Below are 26,153 nucleotides of genomic sequence, written 5' to 3' on the forward strand. Positions count from 1 at the left end.
CTAAGGGGCAAATGATCCCAGTGAAAACATCTTCAGGGCTAAAGCTTTATAACTGTTTCAATTTTCTTTTAAGGAAAACCAGAAAAAGGCAAAAGGCAAAAACATTCTTAAGGCTACCTTTAAAGATACCATGAAACATAATCCTCTGAAATTGCTAAATACATGTACAGAAGAATTTACTAAAATTTGTGATAAGTAGAGGCATTTGATAATAAGAAAATACACAACAGGTTCCAGCATCATCAAATACTGTCACATGAACAACTACCCAAAAAGGTAACAAGTAACAATCGTAAGTTTTAAAACATTAATACCCAAATTTTGATCTTGCTTTCCCAACTATTTCATTAAGGCATAAACATGAAAAAGACTAAAGGGGAAAAAAAGTATGAAAAGTAGGCAACATTTCTAGATGGCCCATACTTCCAGTATCAAAACTCCTGTCTCATGCTCAAGCGAGCACATGCGTGTGGTGACTGGAACAAGAGGAAACAAAATTTTCAAACCAGGCATATCTAGCACAAGTGACTGCCAAATTCATGCCGAACTATAGTTCTGAAACCACCAAGTCATGGTCCTGAGCTGAAGGACAAAGTTAGATGAGGAGAAAATACACTCTAGGCTTCCTCAAGCATTAGCAAGTTCCCTATGATGAGCTCTAGGGACAGGGCACAGGGAAAGAGAAAAAAAAAAAAAAATAGCCGGACAGTTCTGAGAAAAAGATGAGGAAAACAGATAACAGGAAATGGCAGAGAGAGATAAATATTAACAATTTCTGAAAACTTGTGTATTGCTTTCTAGTGAAATTGTGTCAGGTGAAGGAAATACACACTTTGCCATCATAAACAAATGTAACATCTTTATTTGAGAAACAGAACTATAATGTTAGCAGTATTCATACCACAAAGCACAAAACCACATTTCTCACCTGATCTTTGGAAAAAGGTTTGACATGAATATGTTTGACAGTCTGAACTACTCCATCATAAAATTTCACAGTGTAAGTACCTAAAATTCAAGAAGATATCATGATTTAACTTAGTTTCATGAAAGCAACAAAACTTTTCAAAGCATAAACACAAGGGAGCTCCAACCACAATAATAAATGTATGAGAATTAAAATACTAAAAAACACACTCAGTCTTATTTATGTCTAAGGTAATAACTAGCATGCATGCCTTCATTTCTTAGTTAAGATTACATAGTAAGTTTTCTCTTTATCTATACAGATAAAAATCCATCTGCTTTTTGATGGAAAAAAAGAATTGCACTGAACTTAGGCCAAGAACAAACAGCAGTAAAACAATTGAAAATGTGAGGAAAAGGCAGTTTTATTTACTGCTTGGTGAATTATTAGGTTTCATCAAACTTTATTTTCTGGGCTTAAGGGTGGTAATATCGTTTAAACTTTAAAAGAAACATGTCTGCTTACTAAAGGTACCATATTTTTAGAGGTCCCATTAATCTCATAATCCATATGAATAACCTTCATGTTACAACATCTGAACAGACTTGGTCAAAACACTAACCAGTGCCTGCTACATTATCAGTTTTATTCCACTAGGAAAAGAAATCTAACAAAAATCATTCTGCTGTAAGACCGAAGCTGGAAATCCAAATAATCTTCTTCCCAAATAAAGCACCAACTACAATACAAAAGTTCTCATTAGTTGCACTCAAATCAACTCTTTCAAGCTTCTGCATCTTAGAACCCACCTCTCCCCCCACCCCACCTTTTTTTTTTTTCCTTTTTATTTTGGTCCCAGGGATTAAAAAAAAAGAAAAATCACAGTTAATTTTGTCAAGATTACCAGTGAACTACTGGTAACCATGTAATGGTTTACTGCTGGTAAACACGATCAGTCAGTTTTCAAGATGAATTTCTCACCAAACAGGGAAGGAAAAAAAAAAATCCCTGGGAGTAAAAGAATGTAACAAGGAAGCCTAAGACCTTCTGGCTAGTTACCTCCTTCTCAAACATTCTCTCCCCTCCCCAACCCACCCCACCCTCCTCCCCCACCCCTCCTGCAGTCCTAAATAGGACCCTGTCAATGGCCAGCCACCTCTAACGAAAGCCTCACTCTGCAGTGTTCAAAGTCCAATGCAATCTTAGCCCAATTATTTTCCAAACCTTGTTTCTCATTACCAACACAGAATACCCACCAACTCAAAGCGATGAGCTACTTGCCACCCAATGAAACTGCCTTGTGACATTTCCACCTCCACATCTTTATCAAAGTATTTTCCTGCGTAGAACGCACTACTCATTGACCCTTAAGCACTCAGCTCAAATGACCACAATAGTTCTGTAAAAGCTTCCCAACTTCCTAGCTAGAAAGATTTTTCCCTGCTCTGAACTTCTCAAAGACTCATTTTGGTACCTTGCCTGCAGGGCCTCAACTTAGTCTATCTTCATACAGAAGGCAGATCCCAAATCAAAGGCAGGCTCTCCATGGCCAGGGACCACATCTCACACCAGTTTCTCTCTCACACAGCATCTGGTTCACTGTAGACCAGGGCTTCTCCAAGTATGGTGCCCAGACCAGCAGCATCAACAACTCCTGGGAACTTTTAAAAATGTAAGTTACCAGCACCACGCCCAATATACTGAATCAAAAACTCAGAGTGCAACACAAAAATAAATGAGTGTTTTAACAAGTGTTTCAGGTAATTTTGGTGTACTGCCACAGGCAATTAATAATTACCTACTGAACTTTACTCCTGGTAATTACAAAATAAAGTTGATTATCTGTCACAAGTGTCACCAACACAGAACAAAGTGGCTAGCAAACTAGATAGAAGGATATATGGTTATGCTTAGTTGGCTAAAACAAGCAATAGGACGTCAGGCTATGATAAAGGATTCTACATAAGGCAGCTCATCAATGACTAATGAGTTCTTACAACAAAGGCCTGGGCTCCTGTCTTCCTGCCTCTATTTGGCAAGCAAAGAAGCAATGATAAGCAATGCTATGGAACTCTAAACACACCCTTTACAAGCAACCATGACATGGTTCTGGCCAGCCTGGGGATGGGGGTATTAAGAACCTAACTCTCATGAAATCTTAAATATCAAGTGTGCCAACAAGAAACCCAAGCCTATACCTCTTCAACTATCTTACCAAGAAAGAAAGTCAGCATCAATTACATCAAGATGAAAACTGTCTATTTTTACAGACATTTCAAACATCCAGAAGGACATTTTCAGCTATTTGAGGTCAATTTTGATGCTTACTCCTGATGGCAGGCTCAAAATGGAGGCCTCAAATGAAGGGATGTACCCTGAGTTCCAAAAAGAGCTAAAAGAGAGCTAAGCAGAGCTGGGATTAGAACCTAAGCCTCTCTGCTGACCTCCGACCAATTCTTCTTCCACCATCCCAAACTGCCTATTCCTCAAGTCCCTCAGCCTAAAGTCTAAACCACAGACACAGAGCATCAATGGCCATTCCGAAATGACCCACTCTATGGTAAAAGGTACTCAGGAATCACTGTCCTGAGACAGTAATATCCTGGCCCTGACCCTTTTTACTTCCAAAGAACTATAAGGGATCATCTCAAAACATTCTCCCTTGATCATGTACACAGCCTAACTTGGGCTTCAATAAATCAGAAGGAAAAAAACAACACATCCAATGGACAATGGTGGCCTAGGCACACTTCTGGACAGAGGCCCCATATTTACTTTAATGGTTCTTGTACAACTAAAAGAATGTCTTCCTGGGGCACCTGGGTGGCTCAGCTGGTTAAGCATCTGCCTTAGGCTCAGGTCATGATGCTGGAGTCTGCTTCTCCCTCTCCCTCTGCCCTTCCCCCAGCTTCTGTGTGGGTGTGTGTGTGTGTGTGTGTGTGTGTGTCAAATAAATAAATACAATTTTTTTAAAAAATAAAAAATAAAAATAAATGTCTTCCTGTGGAATCCTCCTGTGGGTGGCTGACAACAGAGCTTTCCCATGACCACAGATACCATCTAACAAATACATGTAAATGACAGAAAAATAAGTGCATCCTTAACACAAAGGACCCCTGCCTCAGGCTCCCTTAAGAAGCCCCTGTACTTACACAGGCCAGGTGAAACAAAGCTTCCTGGTCTTGCACCTGGGGGGGTTAAGAACTCAGCGTATCAGACAACCTTACAGCAGTCAGTAGGTGCAAAAGGGAAACTAGAGATGCGCGGCAAGCTGATCTTCTGTAGGACCAAGGAAATAGGGACACACAGGTGACTCTGGATAGATATCTGCTGTTCTTGAGTTCTACCATAACTCTGACTCAAGGGCCCTTTCTCTATCCCACTCATCTCCAAGGGTCAAAGAATTCCAGAATGCCATGAATAGGAGACTCAAAGTTTTCAAAAATGGATTCTCAAAGTCTTGAGGTTCCTGTACATGCGTCTCAGGGGGTGAGCAGAGGGATATGCACATGTTTGCAGGTATACCTTCTCCTCCCCCATCTTTTCTTCTTAGCAATTTTACTAATGGGCTTAGGTTCTGTAGCCAACAACTTCTAAAAATGCTTTTCTGTTCTAATTCCTTCTTCTAATTCTTTCTGCTCAAATGAGCCCAGAGAACAGGTAGTGAACTGCCAATAATCATTGGCACGGACTGGGACCAGATCCTGACCCCCAATCGGGGCTCTCAAGACACCACCAGGCTCCAGAAAGTACTCACCATCTACACCCACCCTACCATCATATCAGGCATGTGTGCACGCACACCCAGTGAACACCTGCCACTGACAACTCCTGCCATTTTGGGAAAACTTTGCCCTAGAGAGGCAGCCTGGTACTGTGGGAACTGCAGTTCAGGAACTTTGGAGCCCCACAGACCTGCATTCAGTTCACAGCTCTACGATTCATGTATGGGCTCTGTAACCTCAAGCAACTTCTGTGAGTTTAGTTCCTCATCTGTAAAATGATGGGGTTGATGGCAACAACCTTTCATGTTTGCGTGAATACTAAATGAGATCAGATATGGAAATTGCTTAGCAAAGGAACTGTTAACAGAGCAAGGGATCAATAAGTGGTTCCAATTATTACCATCCACCAATCACTTTACAAGGGAAGCACCAACCCCTTCCCCACAAAGACAGTAAGAGCCACACTAGCACCTGCGTGTGTGGGCCTATATCTTCCTTTTATCTCTGTGCAAAGCTGTTCAGTCCCAACATCCCCACATTTCAAATGTAGGATCAGTTACAGCATGAAGGAGACAAAAAATAGTAACTGCTTCAACAAGAAACTAGAAATGAGACCATTTCCATAGAATCTCCTGTTATAAATGCAGACTTCAGGCACTGGCCTGAAGATTAAACTGAGGAAACAGGGGACACGTGATCTAAGAATATGAATAATTTTAAGGAAGAGGGATCTGATTCGCCTGTTCACTCAAGTTAAAAAACCACAGATCAACAGGAAGGAACAATTCCTCATTTTGTTGAAAATGCAAACCTACTTTCAGTTCCCCCCAGAGAATGCCTTGCAGAGCAGCAGGGTCCATGACTAGGGACACAAAGCCCTGACACACAAGTAGCCCTGCCATCCCCAGTGTAACAAAGGGAAGCTGAGCAGCCCCAGCAAAGAGCTGAGGTCAACTCAACAGAGATGGCTTCCGAACAAAGATCCCCTGGAAGCAGAATCCCATCCTTTACTCCAACACAGATGGAGCGGCTAACAAGGCTAACCACGTGTGGCTGCCTTCACATGAAATGATGCTTACCTGCTACTGCCAAAGAATTATTCCAGGTGAAAAAGAGCTAAATAACATTGCACTGCCCTCCCCAGTTTCCAAGTGCTTAATTACTCCCTTAAGAAATTCTAAAGTTGCCATTTAGTTGTGTTTCAATCATGCCAGATTCCCAGTGTCAGCAGCCTCAACACTCAGCCTCGGGAAAACCACCAAGGAGGTTAAGAGTGGCAGGAAAATGAGAGCAAGCCTTCCAAAGATTAATCTATAGTGTGTGACTTCACTATATGCCCAGCTACTCCTAGTAGCACCAACAAGACAGAATGACTTTTACAGGAAATAAAGGGGGTACCTTGCGAGCAGAGCTTCTCCTCACAGTGCCATTAGGCTGCAGTGGTCCCCGCTCCAGATAAAACTGAGGCAGAGCAGAAAATACCAGAGAAAGAGTGGAAAAAAGAGCCCAGCACTGTCTCTCCCCATCCTGCCATTACTGAAATCATACTGAACTAGAAACTGTCCAACAGATCCCATGTAACTGAAAGGCAGCAAAAGAGTCATTATCTCTTCCCAAAATCAGACACAGATCTGAGCTCTCACAAAGGATAGCTTTCCTTCACAATTCACAATGTGGCAATAATACCACCCTCCAATTCCACTAACTTTTAGGATTTCCCCTCCCCCATCCCCTTCTCCTTTGCCTTCCAATTAGTCTCAAGACCAGTAAGGACTTCAGACCAAGAGCTCTGGGGAAAACTGGTTCTGGCAGAAATCTCCACTCATATTCAATGTCCTTCGATTAACTAAAATTCGCTGGACAGAATTCAGAGCTTACAGAACCAATATTATTAGGGTGACAAATGACCGTTTTAGGGACAATCATTATCTGAACTCTCTCTCCCATAGTTTTAGCTCATGGAGGAAATAAACTGAAAATATTTTTTAAAACAACTTCCAAAGCTCTGGTTGCCCCATTTTAAAAGACATTTAAAAATCTTAACTATGGCCAACAATTTGGCCAATGACTTTTAGTCCTTAAATTATTATTCCAAAAAAATTCCAGACCCATCCACATACAAAACAAACCAACCAACCAGTAATTGCAGACAGGGGTGCCCTCCCCCTCCCCTTATGATTTATCTGCACCATTCTGTTCCTGTACCCCCTCCTCCTGGTGGCCACATAGCAACACCTACTTCACACTACTTTGAACTAGTTTTTGTTTGTTTCCCTTTAAATCCATGATGCCCAGCTCTGGGCTCTGAAGATTTTAGATGCAAACAGTGGGTTCCTAAGCCTCTACTGCTCCCACCAAGACACCACCCGACCCCTCTGCAAGACTGCTCCCAGGGTTCCCCAAACCCTTCTTCCACAATCTGGCTTTTCTTCTTTGCCACTTCCTCATCCAACCCCCCTGGCCTCCTTTCTATCTTCCATAACTCTGGGACATCACTGAATCAAAAGGGAAATGTTGCTTCCTTTCTACAACCTCCTTTATCTACAGAATTACCATGGTACTACTCACAACTTTTATTTTATCTAAGGGCCAGCCATTTCCCCAAGGGAGCACAACTCCAATGGATATTATTCAGGAGGAAAATATAATTGATCAGCATAAATCAACCTAACAGACATCCAAGAACACATCTATGTACATATAGAACACCTATATTTCATATCATATGATTTAAATCCAGTGAGAGCAGAAAACGTTGTTCACCTTGAAAATAAGACTCTAAAAAAGTAAACCATGTCATTTACTAAAAGGCAGTTTAATACATGTAAGCTTTCCTTTAAAATACGTTTTTAGGCTAAAGTGATACAAATGAAAAGTAATAACGGGATTTTATTTCGAACACAAAATTATAAGGACTATCCAAAAAGACTTAAATCAACCAAGAGCTGGAGTATCACTAACTGCTTCAACATCTTTAAAAATACAACCTTGCTTTGGAAGCCTGAGGCAAGAGGATTGTGCATTCAGGATAACCTCTATCTTAGCAGAGTTAACCCATACTGGCCTAACAGCTGGGGGGGCGGAGGTAGAGTGAATGTAGCAAAAGAGAAACAAAGTTCTGCCATATGCAAACATATGTTCATTTTTTACCATTTCAACCCATTCTCAGACAAGGCTTGGTCAGCCCCAGGTCCAGCATTCAACAGAGTGCTGAATGAATACTGGAATAACTTCACTGAATGAAAAGTCAGTCTGGCCTTAGAGTCACCATTAACAGTGGTACTAAAATGCCTGACTAGCTTAAACATTCACTGAAAAGATCATGAACATACCACAAACATCCTGACAGAAAATGCACACCAGTAAAAGGTATCACTCGGACCCAGAGTCTATTCTCTCATTGTCAGGATGCTGACCATGCATATTACCTTCTTGACCCTCCTTTTGCCTTTGTACTAGCAAAATGAGCTTCTTTAGGTCATGCTGCCAGTCTTGATACCGCACAGGTTCTAAACTGGCTAAGGCATCCCAACTCAGTGTTCTAAATCCCAGGGCCCCAATTTCAACTAGCAGCTTTGATATTACAGACCACCCTCAATCATGTTGCATCCAAGAAGCATTTTTTTTAAGTAGGCTGCACACCCAATGTGACCCCAAGATCAACAGTCACATGCTCTACTGACTGAGTCAGCCAGGCACCCCTCACAGAGCATATTTTTAAGAAATGTTTATTAATGTCCACTTCATTTCTAGGCTATTCACAAATAATTAAAAGGAATATTGAGGCTTATTTCATCAATTATATTAGGAACTCCTGGACAAAAACCTGCATACTTACCAGCAAAGGATGAACCCGAACTATTTTATGGAAAACTATTACTAAAATTTAGGAGGCAAAAATCAAATTCCTCTTTTTTAACTCAGCTTTATCTCCATTTATAATTTCTTCCTAATTTCTGACATAGTGATTAACTTGGAGAGGATTCCTAGGCAATAAATATATACTGAAAATACACTATCAGACTCTAATATTACAAACTCCCCCCCAAGTCATGAATAAAAACAATAACAACTCAAACGCCTTACCATCCTTGTTAACAGCAGTGACTTTGGCTGGGTAGAAACGACAATCAGACCAGCAAGCAAGGACCTGTTCGTTTATTTGAAATTCCTAAAAAGCATTAAAACAGAACAGAACAAAACAAAACAAAAAGATCTGTTACCAATCCAATTTCATAGGATGCACACAGTACCAGATTTCATGAGAGACGCTGACTGACAACAGTGGGAAGGGGAGATGCCCACCGGGATGGAGGAAGATGTTTCTGCTGTTCAACACTGGGAGGCAAACCAAAAGGGCTGGACACAAGACTCTTCTATCCTGGAGGTCTGGGCAGGCATAGCAAAGCACTGATGATAGTCCCCACCCTGTCCTTGAGCCCAGGACCACTAGGAACACAGCCAGCATACAAGTTGGAAGGAGGGAACCTACCGCAGCCCAAGGGAACCAGCAAGCATGCCACCTAATACCACCCACATTTTTAAAGGGTCTTCTGCCAAAGGAAGCACACATTCACCTATAATATTTCATACTGTTTTCCCAGCACACAGTTTACATTGATACAGTTTGCAGAATGAATATTGAGCAATCAAACTGGACAACAGTAAACAATTCTTTTTTTTTTAAGATTTTTATTTATTTGACAGAGAGAGAAAGCACACAAGCAAGAGGAGAGGCAGAGGGAGAGGGAGAAAGAGAAGCAGGCTTCCCGCTGGGCAGGGAGCCGGACACAGGATTCAATCCCAGGACCCTGGGATTATAACCTGAGCTCAAGGCAGACACTTAACCGGCTGAGCCACCCAGGCGACTCAACAGTAAACAATTCTGAATGGGGGTGGGGATGGGGGAGGAACGACACACACAGATAGCAAGAGTTCAAGTTTCCTGGCCAGGGTTAAAATGAAAAACAGAATCTGGGGCTGAGTCAGATCCAAAGGCAGCAGGATTTCTACAGATTTCTCAATGCCTGTTTAAAAAACTCAAAACTAATACTTCATTTTTCATTCTGAAATCAGTAAGTGCTCCAGGCATAACGATGAAATTTAGAAAAAGGAATACAGTCCAATTCCATGTTATTCAAGAGCTTTTTTTTTTTAAGGTAGGCTCCAGACCCAACATGGGGCTCGAACTCACGACCCCAAGATCAAGAGTCACATGCTCTACCAACTAAGCCTCCCAGGCACCCCTCAAGAGTTTATAAAAGGGGGTGCCTGGGTGGCTCAGTCGGTTAAGTGTCTGCCTTCGACTAGAGTCATGGTCCTAGCATCCTGGGATCCAGCCCCACACTGGGCTCCCTGCTCAGCAGGGAGTCTGCTTCACGTTTTCCCTCCTCCCCCCACCCACCTGCGCATGTGCACATGCTCACTCACTCTCGCTCTCTCAAATAATAAATACAACCTTAAAAAAAAACTTTATAAAAGACCGTGATATGAGGCTCCACATGGAATGATTGCTTAATAAATGGTCAGACAACAAATAAGTTTAATAAATGATCTGAAGGGATATAGGGGTATAAAAGAAAGAGATAAGGTCCCCATTCATCCTCAATGCTTTTCAACCAAGTTAGTTTATGAGCTGTCACGTCAATCATATCATACAGACAGATGACAACTGAGATTCTTCAAGAGCCCCATGCACCATGGAGATCTCAGGGTTGCAACTACAGGCCTAAATAAGGATTGGTTCCCCAGCTGCTACTGACTTTCACACCGAACATCAAAGGCTGGAACATAAAGTACCCAATGGCTTACCCAGCTCATTATAGATTTGATACTCACAGAAGATCCGTCATCTTCATGTAAGCCCTCTTTCCTCAGCTGTATTTTCTCTAAAGGGCGTAAATAAGGACTGTCCCAGCAGAACCACTCATCATAACGATGGTTCCAACGCTTGAAATGGATGAGTACTTTTCCTTCTTCGTAGTCAATGTCTTCTATGTGAGCTGGATACCTGAGTCAGAAAAAAAAGTTAAATGCCTTTAATACCTCCCCAAAATATCCAAAATAGTACCCTTTCAAACCTCTTCCCAAAGGACTAGGTTATCAAAGTACTAAATAAAGCCTACCATTTAGAGACTGTGATTGTGTCAAACTGCAAATTATGGAGGCTAACAGGCTTGGGGTTCAAATCCCAACCTGGACATTACTTAGTTTATGAATTATTAAACTGACTTTTTAGAGCCTGAGTTGTGTCACGTAGAGTAGAGGAAGGGTACCCACATACTGGTTACAATGCAAGTAAAACAAGATGACATACACACAAGACCAGAGCACAAAGGAGGCAGGAAGCAAACATTTAGCAACTAGATTATATTTTACATAAGCCAATAAATTAGAATGACCATGCAACCCAGACTGTATTAGATAGCCCCAATTTAAGAATTGTATAATCCATATAGAATACCATGCAGCTGTTAAAAAAAATAAATAACCAAAATGGTTCTGTCATGATATCTCTCAAGATGAAATATTAAATGAAAACAGCGAGGTACAGAACATTGTGTATGGTAAGCTATTGTTTATTTTTTTAAAAGATGAAAAAGTAGGGGTGCCTCGGTGGCTCACTCAATTAAGCATCTGACTTCGGCTCAGGTCATAATCTCAGGGCCCGCTTTGGGCTCCCCACTCAGTGGGGAGTCTGCTTCTCCCTCTCCCTCTGCTCCCCCCACTCATGCTCTGTCTCTCTCTCAAACAAATAAATAAAATCTTAAAAAAAAAAAAAAAAGATAAAAAAAGGGGTGCCTGGGTGGCTCAGTTGGTTAGGCGTCTGCCTTCGGCTAGGGTCATGATCCCAGGGTCCTGTGATGGAGCCCCACGTCAGGCTTCCTGCTCAGGGGCGAGCCTGCTTCTCCCTCTCCCTCTGCCTGCTGCTCCCCCATCTGTGCTCTAATAACAAAATTTTTTTAAAAAAGATGAAAAAGTATATTTATACATGCTTAAATATGAATAAATTATCTTACACAAGAATCTAACAAGGGTTACTTATAGAAGTACGGTCAGGTCAACAGTTCAACAGTTCACCCTCCTTCCGGACTGAGAGTTGGAAAAACAAACAACATTTCCCTGACTCCCCAACAATTGGCAATCAAGGTCATGAAGAACTGTGGGTTTAGAGGCAACTGTAGTGGCCAAACCCAGTGCTCCAGTGCAAGGCCTCTCAAACTTTCATGTAATGCAACTCATCAGAGGATCTTGTTAAAATGCAGATTCTGATTCAGCAGATGGAGCTAGGGCCTTAGGGCTTTAAACAAACTCCCTGGTCCGCATTAGCAAGGATCTAATGTCTAGTTACTGGCTTACTAAGTATCATGCAAGTGTTGCGGGTGGCAGTGGCACTGGCAGTAGTGAATTCCTGACCTCCAGAACACAGCTCCAGCAGTCCTCCAAATTGATACTTAAGGGCAGCAACCTGAGTCCCACTCCTCCAACGCTTCTAACAATTTTGTAAATACCCAATTTCTTGTGTTAAATCCTTTTGGTACTTAAAACCTAACTGACACAGGAGGGGAACTGGGTATGTGGGGAAGGGAAGGAGTGAAAGTGACAGGGAGACCTTTTGTAGTGTACCTTTTAATGCTCTTTATTTTTCAACCATATTATTGTGTTGCTCATTCCAAAAATAAATAAATGGTTAAAAATGAAGAAAAATAAATACTGTTTGCAATTGTTCTCTTAAATACACTTGTATTAATCAGATTGCTATTCTAGATTAAGAAAATTCAGATCCTATCTATATTTTCTCTGTATAACTTAGATTTGTACCATTTCCAGCCTTTCTTAAATCAATCACCTAGTACCCCACCAACATAATAGACATATGCTACCTAAATAAACAGGCCTGCTTCCTTGTGTCTGTACACTTTGTGCTCTTCAATCCTACACTAGTAACCTCTAAGGCAGTTTGCTTGCCATTTAACCTATCACAGTAAGTTGCAGATACTGAGCATACAATAAATGTTGAGCAAATGAATCCTGCTTTCCCTATTCTTCCCAAAGGTCAGGTGTCCTGTCAATTCTTCAATCCCAAAGCTCTTAGACTCTAGCTACCCATTCCAACTTGAGTCACTCTCCAAGTTCAGCCCCCCATCACTTTGTATGGTTATTTCTCCAACAGGATTGACAGGGTATGCTTTTCAAAATTCTGAATGGTACTATACATAAAGTGCCCAAAAAATGTTAACGGAAGGAATAAACAGCCTTGAAACTAGTGTCTCTACTTCAATACAATTGACATACAGCTGCTACAAACATAAGATATCCTGACAGCAGACTAATTGTACGATCTGACAAACTGTGAAGTACAATTGCAGGAGACAAAAGGATTCCCTAAACCTATTCCTCTCTATAAAAGGGGGGGCACCTGGCTGGCTCAGTTGGTGGCACATTGAACTCTTGATCTTGGGGTTGTGAGTTTAAGCCCCACATTGGGTGCAGAGGTCACTTAAAAATAAAATCTTAAAAAAAAAAAAGAAGAAGAAGAGCATGAATATTTCAATTACATTCCTCTTGCCCGGGATGCGTGGGTTCGGTCAGTTAAGTGGTTAAGCATCTGCCTTCAGCTCAGGTCATGATTGGGATTGAGTCCTGCGTGGACTCCCTGCTGGGCAGGGAATCTGCTTCTCCCTCTCCCTCTGCGCCTCCATCCTCCCCGCTTCCCGTGCACTCTTTCCCTCTCAAATACATAAAATCAATTTTATATATATATTTTTTCCTCTTACCCTCTCATTTGTTCAGTCTACCAGAAACTAGCAAGCCACCCCCTAAAATAACAAACTCTGACCTAATACACTCCTATTCAAAAGCCCTTTCTTGAATGATTTACTATATCTAGCAATAGTTTTCAAACACAAGTCTTTGGACCAACACATGGAATTAATTTTTCACAGAACTGAATTTATTTAATTTGCAGAACTTTTCTTTATACTAAATCACATTCTTTCTAAATTTCTGGTGCATATTTTTTAAATTAAAACAGTGGTAACTGTTTTTAATACTCTTGCTAATATTATGGAGCCATTAAAAAGACTAAGTCAGCTCTCTATGTACCGATTTTAAAAGGTCTCTAATAAAAGTGGAAAAAAACCCAACAACTAAAGATGCAAAATGGTACTGAATACACTACCATTTATTTGGGGGAGGGGAGAGAGCCAATACATTCGTACCTGTTTATAAATGCGTGGGCTATCTCTGGAAGGATGATCAAGCAACCCGGTTTGCCTCTTGGGAGGGGAACTGGATAGTTAAGAACTGGAGAGGAAGTATGAGACTTATTTTATTCAATGTATATCTTTTTGTATGTTTTGAATGTTGTACCATGAGCATGTATTAACTATAAAAAATATATAATTAGGTATTTATTTTAAATATCCTTATTTGGCAAAATAAAAAGTTGGCAACCTCAGGACAAACCCCAAATTATTTTGAATTTGCACTAGTCAGTATCTTCTAAAAGTCTGGTAAGTCCAAATTCACAGAATCAACTCTAAATTCCTAGGTTAGCAACTCCAATGCATATACTCAAGAGTCTGAAGAAGGACCTCTAGGCCCTTGGCTAGCCTAAAGCCCTTCTCTGCTCAAGAAACTTCACAGGGCACAGGCATCCTACTGTCTGCAGACTACACAAACCTCTCCAGAAGGGTCAACAGTAACCAAGAGGTAAGCAAGATTTCCTAAGGAAGAGGCAGTTTTCCCTACTTTCCTAAAGTGTACAGGATGCAAGGCCCTCATGGAGGATGGGTAAACCCAACTGCATTTCAGAGAAGATGGCAGATCAAAATTGCTAGTTGCCTTGGAAAACAGCTCAGCTTTATCAGTCAACAGAACTTTATTAAGTGACTTTGATGTGCTCAGTCAATTCCAGGTCTTGAAAGGGATTATAAGACCTATGTGTTCTGGCTCCTGCCCTTGAGGAGAATCCGACATGTGAACCAATTAAGTTTTAAAACTATTAGGTATTGGGGCGCCTGGGCGGCACAGCGGTTAAGCGTCTGCCTTCGGCTCAGGGCGTGATCCCAGCGTTATGGGATCGAGCCCCACATCAGGCTCTTCCGCTATGAGCCTGCTTCTTCCTCTCCCACTCCCCCTGCTTGTGTTCCCTCTCTCGCTGGCTGTCTCTATCTCTGTCGAATGAATAAATAAATAAAATCTTTTAAAAAAATTAAAACTATTAGGTGGAACCATACAAAACCACTGATAACTACTTTTTACTCACAAAAATAATCATTTTATCTGGTGAAACATTAATATCTGGACAACCATTAGGGGTACTGGAGAAGATGCCACAAGGTTAACAAAAAAGGCATTGTGAATGGAATCTGTATAGACAGAAAAAGGGAGAAAGAATTTCCAACTTCAACATGTACCCAACAGCCTCCTATGAGACTCTAGTTTCCAAACTAACATTCCAGCTGGGAGTCACATTTCTAATGGAAATATTAGCCAGAAAGGAACAGATATCAAATACCAAACTGATTAACAAAAGTAAGCTCCATCGAGGGAAAGAGGTACTGGAAATGGCCAAGAGATTTTGCCTGTAGTTTGATTTTTCTTTCTTTCTTTCACTTTTTTTTTTTTTAAGATTTTACTTTTTTATTTTTTGAGAGAGAGAGTGAGTGCAAGTGGGGGAGGAGCAGAGGGAGAGGGACAAGCAGACTCCACTCTGATCATGGAGCCGGACTTGGGTCTAGATCCCAGAACCCGGAGATCAGAACCCAAGCCGAAACCAAGAGTCAGACACCTAACTGACTGAACCACCCAGGCGCCCCTATAGTTTCAATTTTTACAACAATTTATTCACATAATACTTGTGTAAGGAAAAATAAATACTTTTTTTTAAAAAAGTGGGCTCATGCCCAGTACTGCAAGGCCTGAACTCACAACCCAGAGATCAAGAACTGAGCTGAGATTAAGAGTCAGACATCCAACCAACTGAGCCACCCAAGTCCCCCCAAAATAAATACTTATAAATTGAAAGTTCTGAGAAATATGTAATGAGCAGACTTTCAACCAACAGCTTCATGGTTTCGGGATTTTTATGCTGCTTGGCACTTCTACAAAACAGAATAATACGCAGCTATATACGAGAGAGAGAGAAAAGAGCGCCTGAGTGGCTCAGTTCGTTGAGCAACCGACTCTTGGTTTCAGATCATCATTTCAGGGTTGTGAGATGGAGCTCCACATCAGGCTCCATGTTCAGCACAGAATCTGCTTAAGACTCCCTCTGCCCTTTTGCCCCTCTCTCTAAAATAAATCAATCTTTTAAAAAGAGAGAGAACAAACTCAGTGAATTGATATAGAAAGATTTCCAAGACATGTTAAGTTTAAAAAAGGCAAGCTACAGAATAGTTCATATCTTATGATACCTTTCGTGTTACAAAAAAGGGACATAAGAATATGTATTTGTTATTGTTTGTATTTAAATAAACACTAGTAGGATGGATAGAAACAAATAAAACTGGTTACCTATAGAGGACAGAGCAGGTATAGGATAAAGAAGTGGAAGCAATCATTCTCACTGTAGACCTTGTTACACTGTTTTGATTTTTGAACCTATTCAAATTCTAGCCAATGGATTACCAATTAATTCCCTTGCATTTCCCAGGTGGACTATCATATCATATTCAAATTATGACTATACTATCTCACTTTCAATACTGACGCCTACCATTTATTTTTCTTTTTTTTTAATCACACTGATTAGTGCTTCTAAGATGATGTTGAAAATTAGCAGATAGCTGGCATACTTATCTTTAATGAAAACGTCTCCAATATTTCATCATTAAGTCTGAAGTTTGTCAAATCTTCTAATCAATGCCTTTAATATGAAGTTTTCTTCCACACCTACTTACCAAAGATTCATCAGGAATAAATTGTGAGACTTTTCAGACTTAGACTTAGTCAAGATGAATATACAGCTTTTCTCTTTTATTCTATGAATATGATAAAATAGCAGATTTCCTAAGTTTAAGTTACCATTACCCTGTTAAAACACATCATATTTGGATGTGTGTGTCATTCATTTAATAAGTGTCTATTTGGGGGCATCTGGGTGGCACAGCAGTTAAGCGTCTGCCTTCGGCTCAGGGCGTGATCCTGGCGTTGTGGGATCGAGCCCCACAATCAGGCTCCTCCGCTATGAGCCTGCTTCTTCCTCTCCCACTCCCCCTGCTTGTGTTCCCTCTCTCGCTGGCTGTGTCTATCTCTGTCAAATAAATAAATAAAATCTTTTAAAAAAAAAAGTGCCTATTTGGTGTTCTAGTATTTTACTGACAAGTTTTGTGTCTCTTTTATAAGTAGGATTTGTCCAAATTTCCTCATATTATGTCCTTCCTGCCCAGTTTTAGTATTAGGCTATACTAACCTCATAGAAAGTCCTAAAAAGCTTGACTTCATTTTCTATTAACTGCCTACTCTGAGATCTTTTCAAGAAAATTCTTTTGTCTTTTCCATCACTTCTATGGTTACTAATCTGGTCATGTTTTCTACCTCTTCTTGAATTAATTTTGCCTAAATAAGGGAGTATGAAATGATTATCAGATATAATTTAAGTGTTCAATAGTTTTCCTTTGAAGAAAAGAGCTCAAGACTCAATAAAAACATTTCAAATTCAACTCACAAACAGAATTTTTTTAATAGATTTTATTTATTTGTCGGCGGGGTGGGGGGGCAGATAGCACACAGCAGGGGGAGCGACAGGCAGAGGGAAAAGCAGGCTTCCTGCTAAGCAAGGAGCCTGATGCAGGACTTGATACCAGGACCCTGGGAGGGGCGCTTAACCGACTGAGCCACACAGGTGTCCCACAAACAGGATTTTTAAATGGCAAATACAAACACCAGATGCTAAGCACTTCGTAGGGCAAAAACTACTCCCTATTGATTCTATTACTCAACAAACATTCCTAAATTTATATTCTTTTTTTAAGACTTATTTACTTATTTGAGAGAGAGAGATTGCATTGGGAGGGGCAGGGGGAGAGGGAGAAAGAAACTCAAGCAGACCCCACGCTGGGTGTGGAGCCAACACAAGGCCTGATCGCACAACTCTGAGATCACAACCTGAGCCGAAAGCAAGAGTCAGATGCTCTACTGACTGAGCCACCCAGGCGCCCCATAAATTTATATTGTGAGACAAATGGCTAGGTCCTGGAGTTACAAAATAGATGACCAAACATCAGGCATTCTAGAGTAACAAGGGCCCAAAGAGAAGTATGGTGGGTTCCTTGGAATTCACCATCCATCTCTACAAAAAGACCAAGAACATTCTTGACCTCTGGAAGGAAAAAAGTAAAGGAGGATCAGGCCTAGAATTATCTGGCCTTACCTATACCCCATAACCAGAACCAGATAGAAGAGACAATATTTCCTATGGCATACCTGGGCTAGAGACTAAGTTTCTGCATGCTCTCTTCTACCCCCTTTCGAAAGCACTTGAGTGGAGACTTTTTTTTTAATCTTTTGTAAAGATTTTTTATTTTTATGTAATCTTTACCCCCAAAGTAGGCCTCGAACTCATGACCCTGAAATCAAGAGTTGCATACCCCATCAACAGTCAGCCAGGTGCCCTGGGCCCTTCTCTCTCTCTTTTTTTTTTTTTAAGATTTTACTTATTTATTTGAGACAGAGCAAGTGAGTGTGGGCAAGTGGGGGGCGACGGGGAAGGGGGGAACACAGGGGGAGAGAAAAGGAAAAGCAGACTCTGCACTGAGTGCGGAGCGTGACAAGGAGCTCAATCCCAGGACCCTGAGATCATGAACTGAGCCAAAATCAAGAGTCGGCCGTTTAACTGACTGAGCTACCTAGGGGCCCCTACACCCTTCTCTTTCAAAGTACATTTCATACCACTCAACTCTTAGTCTCTTCCTTCATTTACTCAAAACTACTTTTGCTCACCTCCCTCAGAGGCAGCAAATGAATGGAAGTCCACTTCAAACTTTTTCATCAGGTACTAGAGGGTTAGGAAAACAGGTTTAAAGATGAAGAGAGGTGTTTGCCAAATGTCTGAATTTCCTTCAAAGTGTTCTGCATAGAGAATGCATAAGCATTCAATAAATGTTCATCAATTGATGAACATCATTTTTTTTTTAAGATTTTTATTTTTAAGCAATCTCCACACCCAACGCAAAGCTCAAACTCACAACCCTGAGATCAGAGTCACATGCTCCACCAACTGAGCCAGCCAGGTGCCTTTTTTTTTTTTTAAGATTTTGTTTGTTTATTTATTTATTTAAAAGAGAGGGAGAGAGAACGTGCACAAGCATGCACACAAGTGGGGAGGGGTGGAGAGGGGGATAGAGAGAATCCCAAGCAGACTCCACAGAGCATGGAGCCTGACACAGGATTCAATCCCACAACCCTGAAACCATGACCCAAGCTGAAATCAAGAGTCAGATGCTCAACCGACTGAACCACCAAGGCACCCCCAAATGTACTTTTTAAAAAGATTTGATGGGATGCCTAGGTGGCTCAGTCTGTTAAGTGTCTACATTTGGCTAAGGTCATGATCCTGGGATCATGTCCTGGGATCAAGTCTTGCATCACGCTCCTTGCTCAGCTGGGAGCCTGCTTCTCCCTCTCCCTCCCACTCCACCTGCTTGTGCTCTCTCTCTTTTTCTCTGACAAACAAATAAAATCTTTTTTTTAAATTTTTTTTTTAAAAAGATTTGATTATGGTGGCGCCTGGGTGGCACAGCGGTTAAGCGTCTGCCTTCAGCTCAGGGTGTGATCCCGGTGTTATTGGATCGAGCCCCACATCAGGCTCCTCCGCTATGAGCCTGCTTCTTCCTCTCCCACTCCCCCTGCTTGTGTTCCCTCTCTCACTGGCTGTCTCTATCTCTGTCAAATAAATAAATAAAATCTTTTAAAAAAAATTAAAGATTTGATTATGAATACCTAGAGCCACAAAAACAGCAATTGGAATATACACACAAATCAAGGTGAATCATCAAAATAAACCAATGATATCCATGTTGCAGATGTCAAAAAGACAAAAAGATCCCCATACAAGAATTGTCAAATTACGGGTGCCTGAGTGGCTCAATCAGTTGAGTATCCAATTCTCGGTTTTGGCTCAAGTCATGATCTCAAGGTCATGAGATCGAACCCCATGTCAGACTCTGCACTCAGCAAGGAGTCTGCTTGAAATTCTCTCCCTCTCCCTCTGCCCTTCCCCCGGATCATGCGTGCATGCTCTTGCTCTCTCTCAAATAAATAAATCTTTTTTTTTAAAGATTTTATTTATTTATTTAACAGAGATAGAGACAGCCAGCGAGAGAGGGAACACAAGCAGGGGGAGTGGGAGAGGAAGAAGCAGGCTCATAGCGGAGGAGCCTGATGTGGGGCTCGATCCCATAACGCTGGGATCACGCCCTGAGCCGAAGGCAGACGCTTAACCGCTGTGCCACCCAGGCGCCCCTCAAATAAGGAAATCTTTAAATAAAAAAAATAATTGTCAAAATGGAGGGAAGTGACCACAGCACCTAGACAAAATTAGTTACAAAACAGCTTTCTTCCAAAGGCCAAAAAGCATTGAAAACTCATATTTTTCCAAAATTCAAAACTGGCAAGGACAGATAACCTGAACTTCATAGTAAATTAGGTTATTATGGTGACCTTATTTTAAGCAAGGAGTATAACTGTCCACTAAGCCAACCAAGAAGCCACAGAAGGCCAGTGTAGCCAATCAAACATAAGAGGGCAAGAATAGGGGGGAAAAAAAAGAGAGAGAGACAGACAGAGAGAGAGGAAGGAAGGAAGGAAGGAAGGAAGGAAGGAAGGAAGGAAGAAAGAAAGAAAGAAAGAAAGAAAGAAAGAAAGAAAGAAAGAAAGAAAGAAAGAAAGAAAGAAAATAAATCATCAATTCAACAGACATTTTCTGAATCCTACTCTGGAACAGGAAGTGTGCCAGGTTTGGAAATACAGGGCCAAATCTATGAAGATGTGTGATCTCAGCAGCTGGCAGAGGAAGACAGACTCTATGTTGTAAGACACACTGGGCCTTTCATTTCCTCAGACTTATCACATACCTTCCCATACCCAGTCTGCTCCTTTTATACTTGAACATCTCTCCCTGCCCACTCTTCCCAAGCAACAGCCTTACCCTTCTGCAGCCTCAGAATCCCTGACTACAATATCTCAAGTGGCCCCCATCTCCTTCCAGTCTATGTCAGCTTCCCACTTGATTCCTTCATAGTACTTACCCCAGCCTATAATTATTTCCTTTGTTCCTCCATTTACTTATTTATGTTTATGGTCTGCTTCCTTAAGACACTACAGAAACCTCTAACAGTTATCTGTCTTGTAGTCACTGCAGAATCCTCAGGGGAATAAACGTGTGCCTATACTCCCAAGTAATGATAATAAAGTATCAAGGTGCAACAACAGAAGACTACTTAAGGTAGAGTAGGGTACAAAGGACCAAAAGATCAGTTCTAGGGCCAAGAGCGAATGAAGAGGCTGAGGAAGAAGTGGGGGGAGAAGGGGCTCAAGACAATGCTAGTGAAGAGGAGACACTTGATTTTAATTCTGAAAGATGAAGAGGCATTTTCCAGGTGATCAAGGAGACAGGCTGGAAAGTGTTTCTCAGAGAGGTTGCAATATGAGTAAATCAGCATAGGTACAGAGGAAGGGAAGCACAAAAGAGGACAAAGTAGTGCAGAAAACTGAAGGTGAGAAAGGAAACAGTAATTCCATGCAGAAAGCTGTACAGGAACCTTACAGATTCCATACCTGTAGTATGAATGGGCAGCTGGGCCCTAAATGACTATTTCCCAACAGCATTCCCAATGGCAGTCCATGGACCACTAGGTGTTGGTGAACAGAGTCAGCAGTCCACAGGTCTCCATGAAAAATGTTTTACGCGCTTTTCCATAATATGGGCCATCTTTATCACAGCAAACATAGTATCATTTTGCTACAATGCTACTAAAAGTGGGATCCATAGATAGTATACAGGTTGGAGGTGCCAGTCCTCACATTTTTGAGTTTGAGAAACATTGCTCTACGCTACCAGATAAGCCAACCTACCCAACGTCTCCACCAAGGAAAAGAGAGGACTGTGGGAGAGTGAAGCTCACACCAAATGAGAGAGAATAATGCCATTTACATGTCCAGAAAGGCAGAGAAAAGTCTAGATCTAACACAGGGAGACAATATTGGCTTGCCCACAGTAAATGACTTCAAATCTCGGAAGGCTTGCCGCTCAGTCTTGGCTGCTTATGAGTAAAATTAAGCTTCCCGACCCCACACACTGTGCACATGCTTAAATTAGAGCAGCTAGACAGTGCTTGGCAGGAATCTGTTTGGTCCCCCCACACATACCAGAAATACAAACTGAAGAAACATTACAGAGGGAAAAAAAGGAGGACCAGAAAGGATAAAAATTTCCCTCTGATTTCCCACTCCAACTGGTCAGTGCTCACTCACAGGGCTATTAATAACCAATGTGTGCCACTGACTGTGGGGGTTAGAACTCCCATTACATAAGGATCTCACTGGATCTTTACCACAATCTCGGGAGCACTTAGGCAGTTGTCATTATCACTGCATCCATTTTACATTTGCGGAAACAGAGAGGTTCAAAAGAGTGACTAGGAAAAGGTATAAGCAAGATCAGTATCCAGATTTTCTGACTAAACCCAGTGAGGAGCCTTCTGCTCTTAATTTGACTTCACGTATAAATATCCTTGTAGTGACACAGGTCCATAAAGGTGTCTCTCGTCTTGACCACCTAATAGTCTACCTGATGGCTAGCCCAAAATCTACTTAAATTTTCCCCCAAGGGTTGGGCATTCAGGCTGCTTCCACATTCTTACTTTATATAAAAATAGCCTTTCTGTAAATATACACGCATTTACTTCAAGAATCAGAGTGCGCCTCTATTCTTGGCTCAGTGCACGCACCAGAAGCAAAAGTTCTACGCACAAAAGTAACATTCTAAAACATCCCCAGCCTTTGCTGGAGAAAGGATGGAAATGGAAGTTGTATTTAGTGAAAAACAAAAGGCTAACTATTAAGCTGCGGAAAATCTGTGCTGTTTTAGATGCCTTAACTCTTTCCCTACCCCTTCACCACCTCCACCTCCATTAGTCAATATCTGACACTTCTAACTCCAGAAATGTCTTGAATTCATCTCTCCTCTCCATTCAAATCATTTCTCACCAGCAACAATTAAATAGTCAGTACATCCAGGCAACCTATGCCCCTCCATCAGTACTGGCAAAGGGCCTGACACAGAGACACTCAGTAAATATTTGGTGACTGAATGAACACCACCACTTTTCTGTTCCTAAGAGGGATCTATGTCTCTCTCTCTCCTGATTAACTTCTTCCTTTTTAGCCCAACCTCCCAGCACTACTGATGTGTTCCCTCTCCAGACTGTGAGAATACATCATATTCCTTGAGCCTTGAATACTTTTGCTTACACTGTTCCTTCTGCCTGCCCTCACCCTCACTTCCATCCTAGAAATCTCGTCCTTTGAGCTCACTTCCTTCCAATTCCCTAAGTCCTGTCTCCCTCCATCATACTTGCCTGGATAAACCCCAACCCTAGGTAAATTGGATTCTCCACATTCTCCAGCCATGCAGCTGATTATGGCTAGATAACGCACTCAACGTGCTGATGGTCTCACTTGAAATGCATGACCACAAATGATGGCTTCCTTGGGGATGGAGCAGGCTGTGTGACTGAGTGTGGGAACATGTCTATATCTTGATCTGGGTGGAGGTCACACACACATATCCATGTTAAAAGTTCATCAAGCTATACACTTGAGATCTGTGTACTCTAATATAAATTATACCTCAATAAAAAAGTTTTTTTTAAGAATTTTAAAAAAGGGGGTGCCTGGGCGGCACAGCGGTTAAGTGTCTGCCTTCGGCTCAGGGTGTGATCCCGGCGTTACGGGATCGAGCCCCACGTCAGGCTCCTCTGCTGGGAGCCTGCTTCTTCCTCTCCCACTCCCCCTGCTTGTGTTCCCTCTCTCGCTGGCTGTGTCTATCTCTGTCAAAAAAATAAATAAAATCTTTAAAAAAAAAAAAAAAAAAAATTTTAAAAAAGAGAGGGGCCCTGGGTGGCTCAGTCAGTTAAGCATCTGCCTTCGGCTCAGGTCATGATCCCAGGGTCCTGGCTCCCTGCTCAGCCGGGAGACCGCTTCTCCCCCTGCCCTTCCCCTTGCTCCTATTGTCTCTCAAATAAATAAATAAATTCTTTAAAAAAAATTTTTTAAAGAGCAGCATAATCTTTGCTCTCTATATTCAATCAATGTCTTACAACTCTAAACTACCATGAAAATTATCATCAAGAAAGTTTTTTAAAAATTCAGGGTGCGGGGGGACCCTGGGTAGCTCAGTCAGTTGAGCGTCTGACTCTTAGCTCAGCTCAGGTCTCAATCTCAGAGTTGAAAGTTCAAGCCCCGTATTATTTAAAAAAATAGTAATAATTCAGGGTCAAAGGGAAGAAAAAAATTAAAAATAAATAAAATATAAAAATAAAAGAAAGGAGAAAGAAGAAAAAAATTTTTTAATTAAAATAAAAATCCAGGGCCTACCACTGGCTACTGAGTGGAAAAGAGCCTGATGAGGAAAGGAAGCTTAGTCCAGAAGGATACAGGAGACTAGTTAGGTGGCTAGTGCTAGCCAGGGTCCAGAAGATCCATGAGAGAAACTTTAGGCCAGAGGGGGAGGGTGGAGGTGGCAGCCAGTGTGAGAGTCAGGATAGATTCTGCACGTAGATCAGACAGGATTAGCTGACGGAATAAATGATGGGGTGGAAAAGAGGAGCTAAGGAGACTCCAAGGGGGCTCTACAGGTTCTAGCCTTTTGAGTTCTGTGACACTTCATTGTCAAAAAAAATACATCCTACCATTGTAATAAAAAGTATATATATATATTGGGGCACCTGGGTGGCTCAGTCATTAAGCGTCTGCCTTCAGCTCAGGGCGTGATCCCGGGGTCCTGGGATAGAGTCCACATCAGACTCCTGCTCAGTGGGGAGTCTGCTTCTCCCTCTGCCCCCTCCCTACCCCCCGACTTGTGCTGGCTCACTCTCTCTCTCACTCTCTCGCAAAAATAAATAGATAAAATCTTTAAAAATAATAATAAAATAAAACAAAAAGCTGGGACTATTGGCTGGTTCAGTCAGAGGAGCATGCAACTCTTGAACTTGGGGTTCTGAGTTCAAGCCACATATTGGTTGTGACAGCTTAAAAATAAAATCTTAAAAAATAAAATAAAATAGGGGCACCTGGCTGTCTCAGTCACTAGAGCATGTGACTCTTGATCTCAGAGTTGTGAGCTCAAGCCCCACATTGGGCGTGGAACCTACTTAAAATTTTAAAAAATTAAAAATTAAATTAAATTAAATTCTTACTGAAGAAACTCCACGACCACCAACCTCCAATGGGACTTTAATGGAATTTAATGGCATAGCAATGCTACCACATTTCTCACATCCAATCCCTCTTCAATCTTCTAAATGACATTTCATATCTTATCTTCTTTCCTCAAACCTAAGCCTGCCTTCTTTAGATCCTCAGTCTTAGCTGAGGATTTTCTTATCCCATTTAAAAAATAAAATCAATCAAAAAAGAATTCCCAATGCTGGTAGGAACATAAAATGCTGCAAATGCTGTGGAAAAAAGTTTGGCAATTCCTCAAAAGATTAAACAAGTTAATTATCATTTGACCCAGTAATTCTACTGTTAGATAACTAAGAAATATGAAAACATATGTCCACAAACTCATACAAAAATATTCATAGCAGCATTATTCATAATAGCCAAAAAGTGAAAATAATACAAATATTCATCTACTGATGAATGGACAAACAAAATATAGTATATCCTTATAATGGAATATCAATCACCCATCAAAAAGAATGCTGCTATATGCTACAACACAAATGAACCCTGAAAATACCATGTTAAGTGGGGCACCTGGCTGCCTCAGCTGGTAGAGCATGTGACTCCTGATCTCAGGGTCGTGACTTCAAGCCCCACACTGGGCTTGGAGCATACTTTAAAAAAAAAATAAATAAGAAGGTAATACAAAGTAGTTAACTTTGAGGCACCTGGCTGGTTCAGTTAGTAGAGCATGTGACTCTTGATCTCAGGACCATGAGTTCAAGCCCCACACTGGGCACGGAGACTATTTTTTTAAAAAGAAAATATGTTAAGTGAAAGATGTTAGTCACAAAGAACACATATTGTATGATTTGGTTTCTATGAAATGTCCAGAATAGGCAAATCTATAGAGACAGAAAGTATATTAGTAGTTGCCCAGGGCTGGGGAGTGCTGAGGGGAAAAAGAAAGTGACTGCTAATGCACACAGGGTTTCTTTTTGGGGTAATGAAAATATTCTGAAATTAGATAATAGTGATAGTTGTACAACTTTGTGAATATGCTGCACTGATATGTATGCTTTAAGAGTGAATTTATGGTATATAAATTATAATTCAATTTAGGAAAA

The 26,153-nt window shown here is 41.2% G+C and overlaps 1 protein-coding gene across 1 annotated transcript in view; it reads right to left on the reverse strand.

Annotated features, from left to right (window-relative positions):
- Positions 1 to 26,153, reverse strand: part of PHF20 (PHD finger protein 20) — a 133,732-nt gene that overhangs the window by 77,052 nt on the left and 30,527 nt on the right. The window contains exons 3-5 of the mRNA XM_002916414.4: positions 10,471 to 10,642; positions 8,719 to 8,803; positions 929 to 1,008 (exon numbers count right to left, since the gene is read on the reverse strand). Coding sequence (XP_002916460.1) covers positions 929 to 1,008; positions 8,719 to 8,803; positions 10,471 to 10,642 — 337 coding nt within the window. The remainder of the gene's footprint in view (positions 1 to 928; positions 1,009 to 8,718; positions 8,804 to 10,470; positions 10,643 to 26,153) is intronic.

This window comes from Ailuropoda melanoleuca, chromosome 13, assembly GCF_002007445.2.
Source record: "Ailuropoda melanoleuca isolate Jingjing chromosome 13, ASM200744v2, whole genome shotgun sequence".
NCBI lineage: Eukaryota > Metazoa > Chordata > Mammalia > Carnivora > Ursidae > Ailuropoda > Ailuropoda melanoleuca.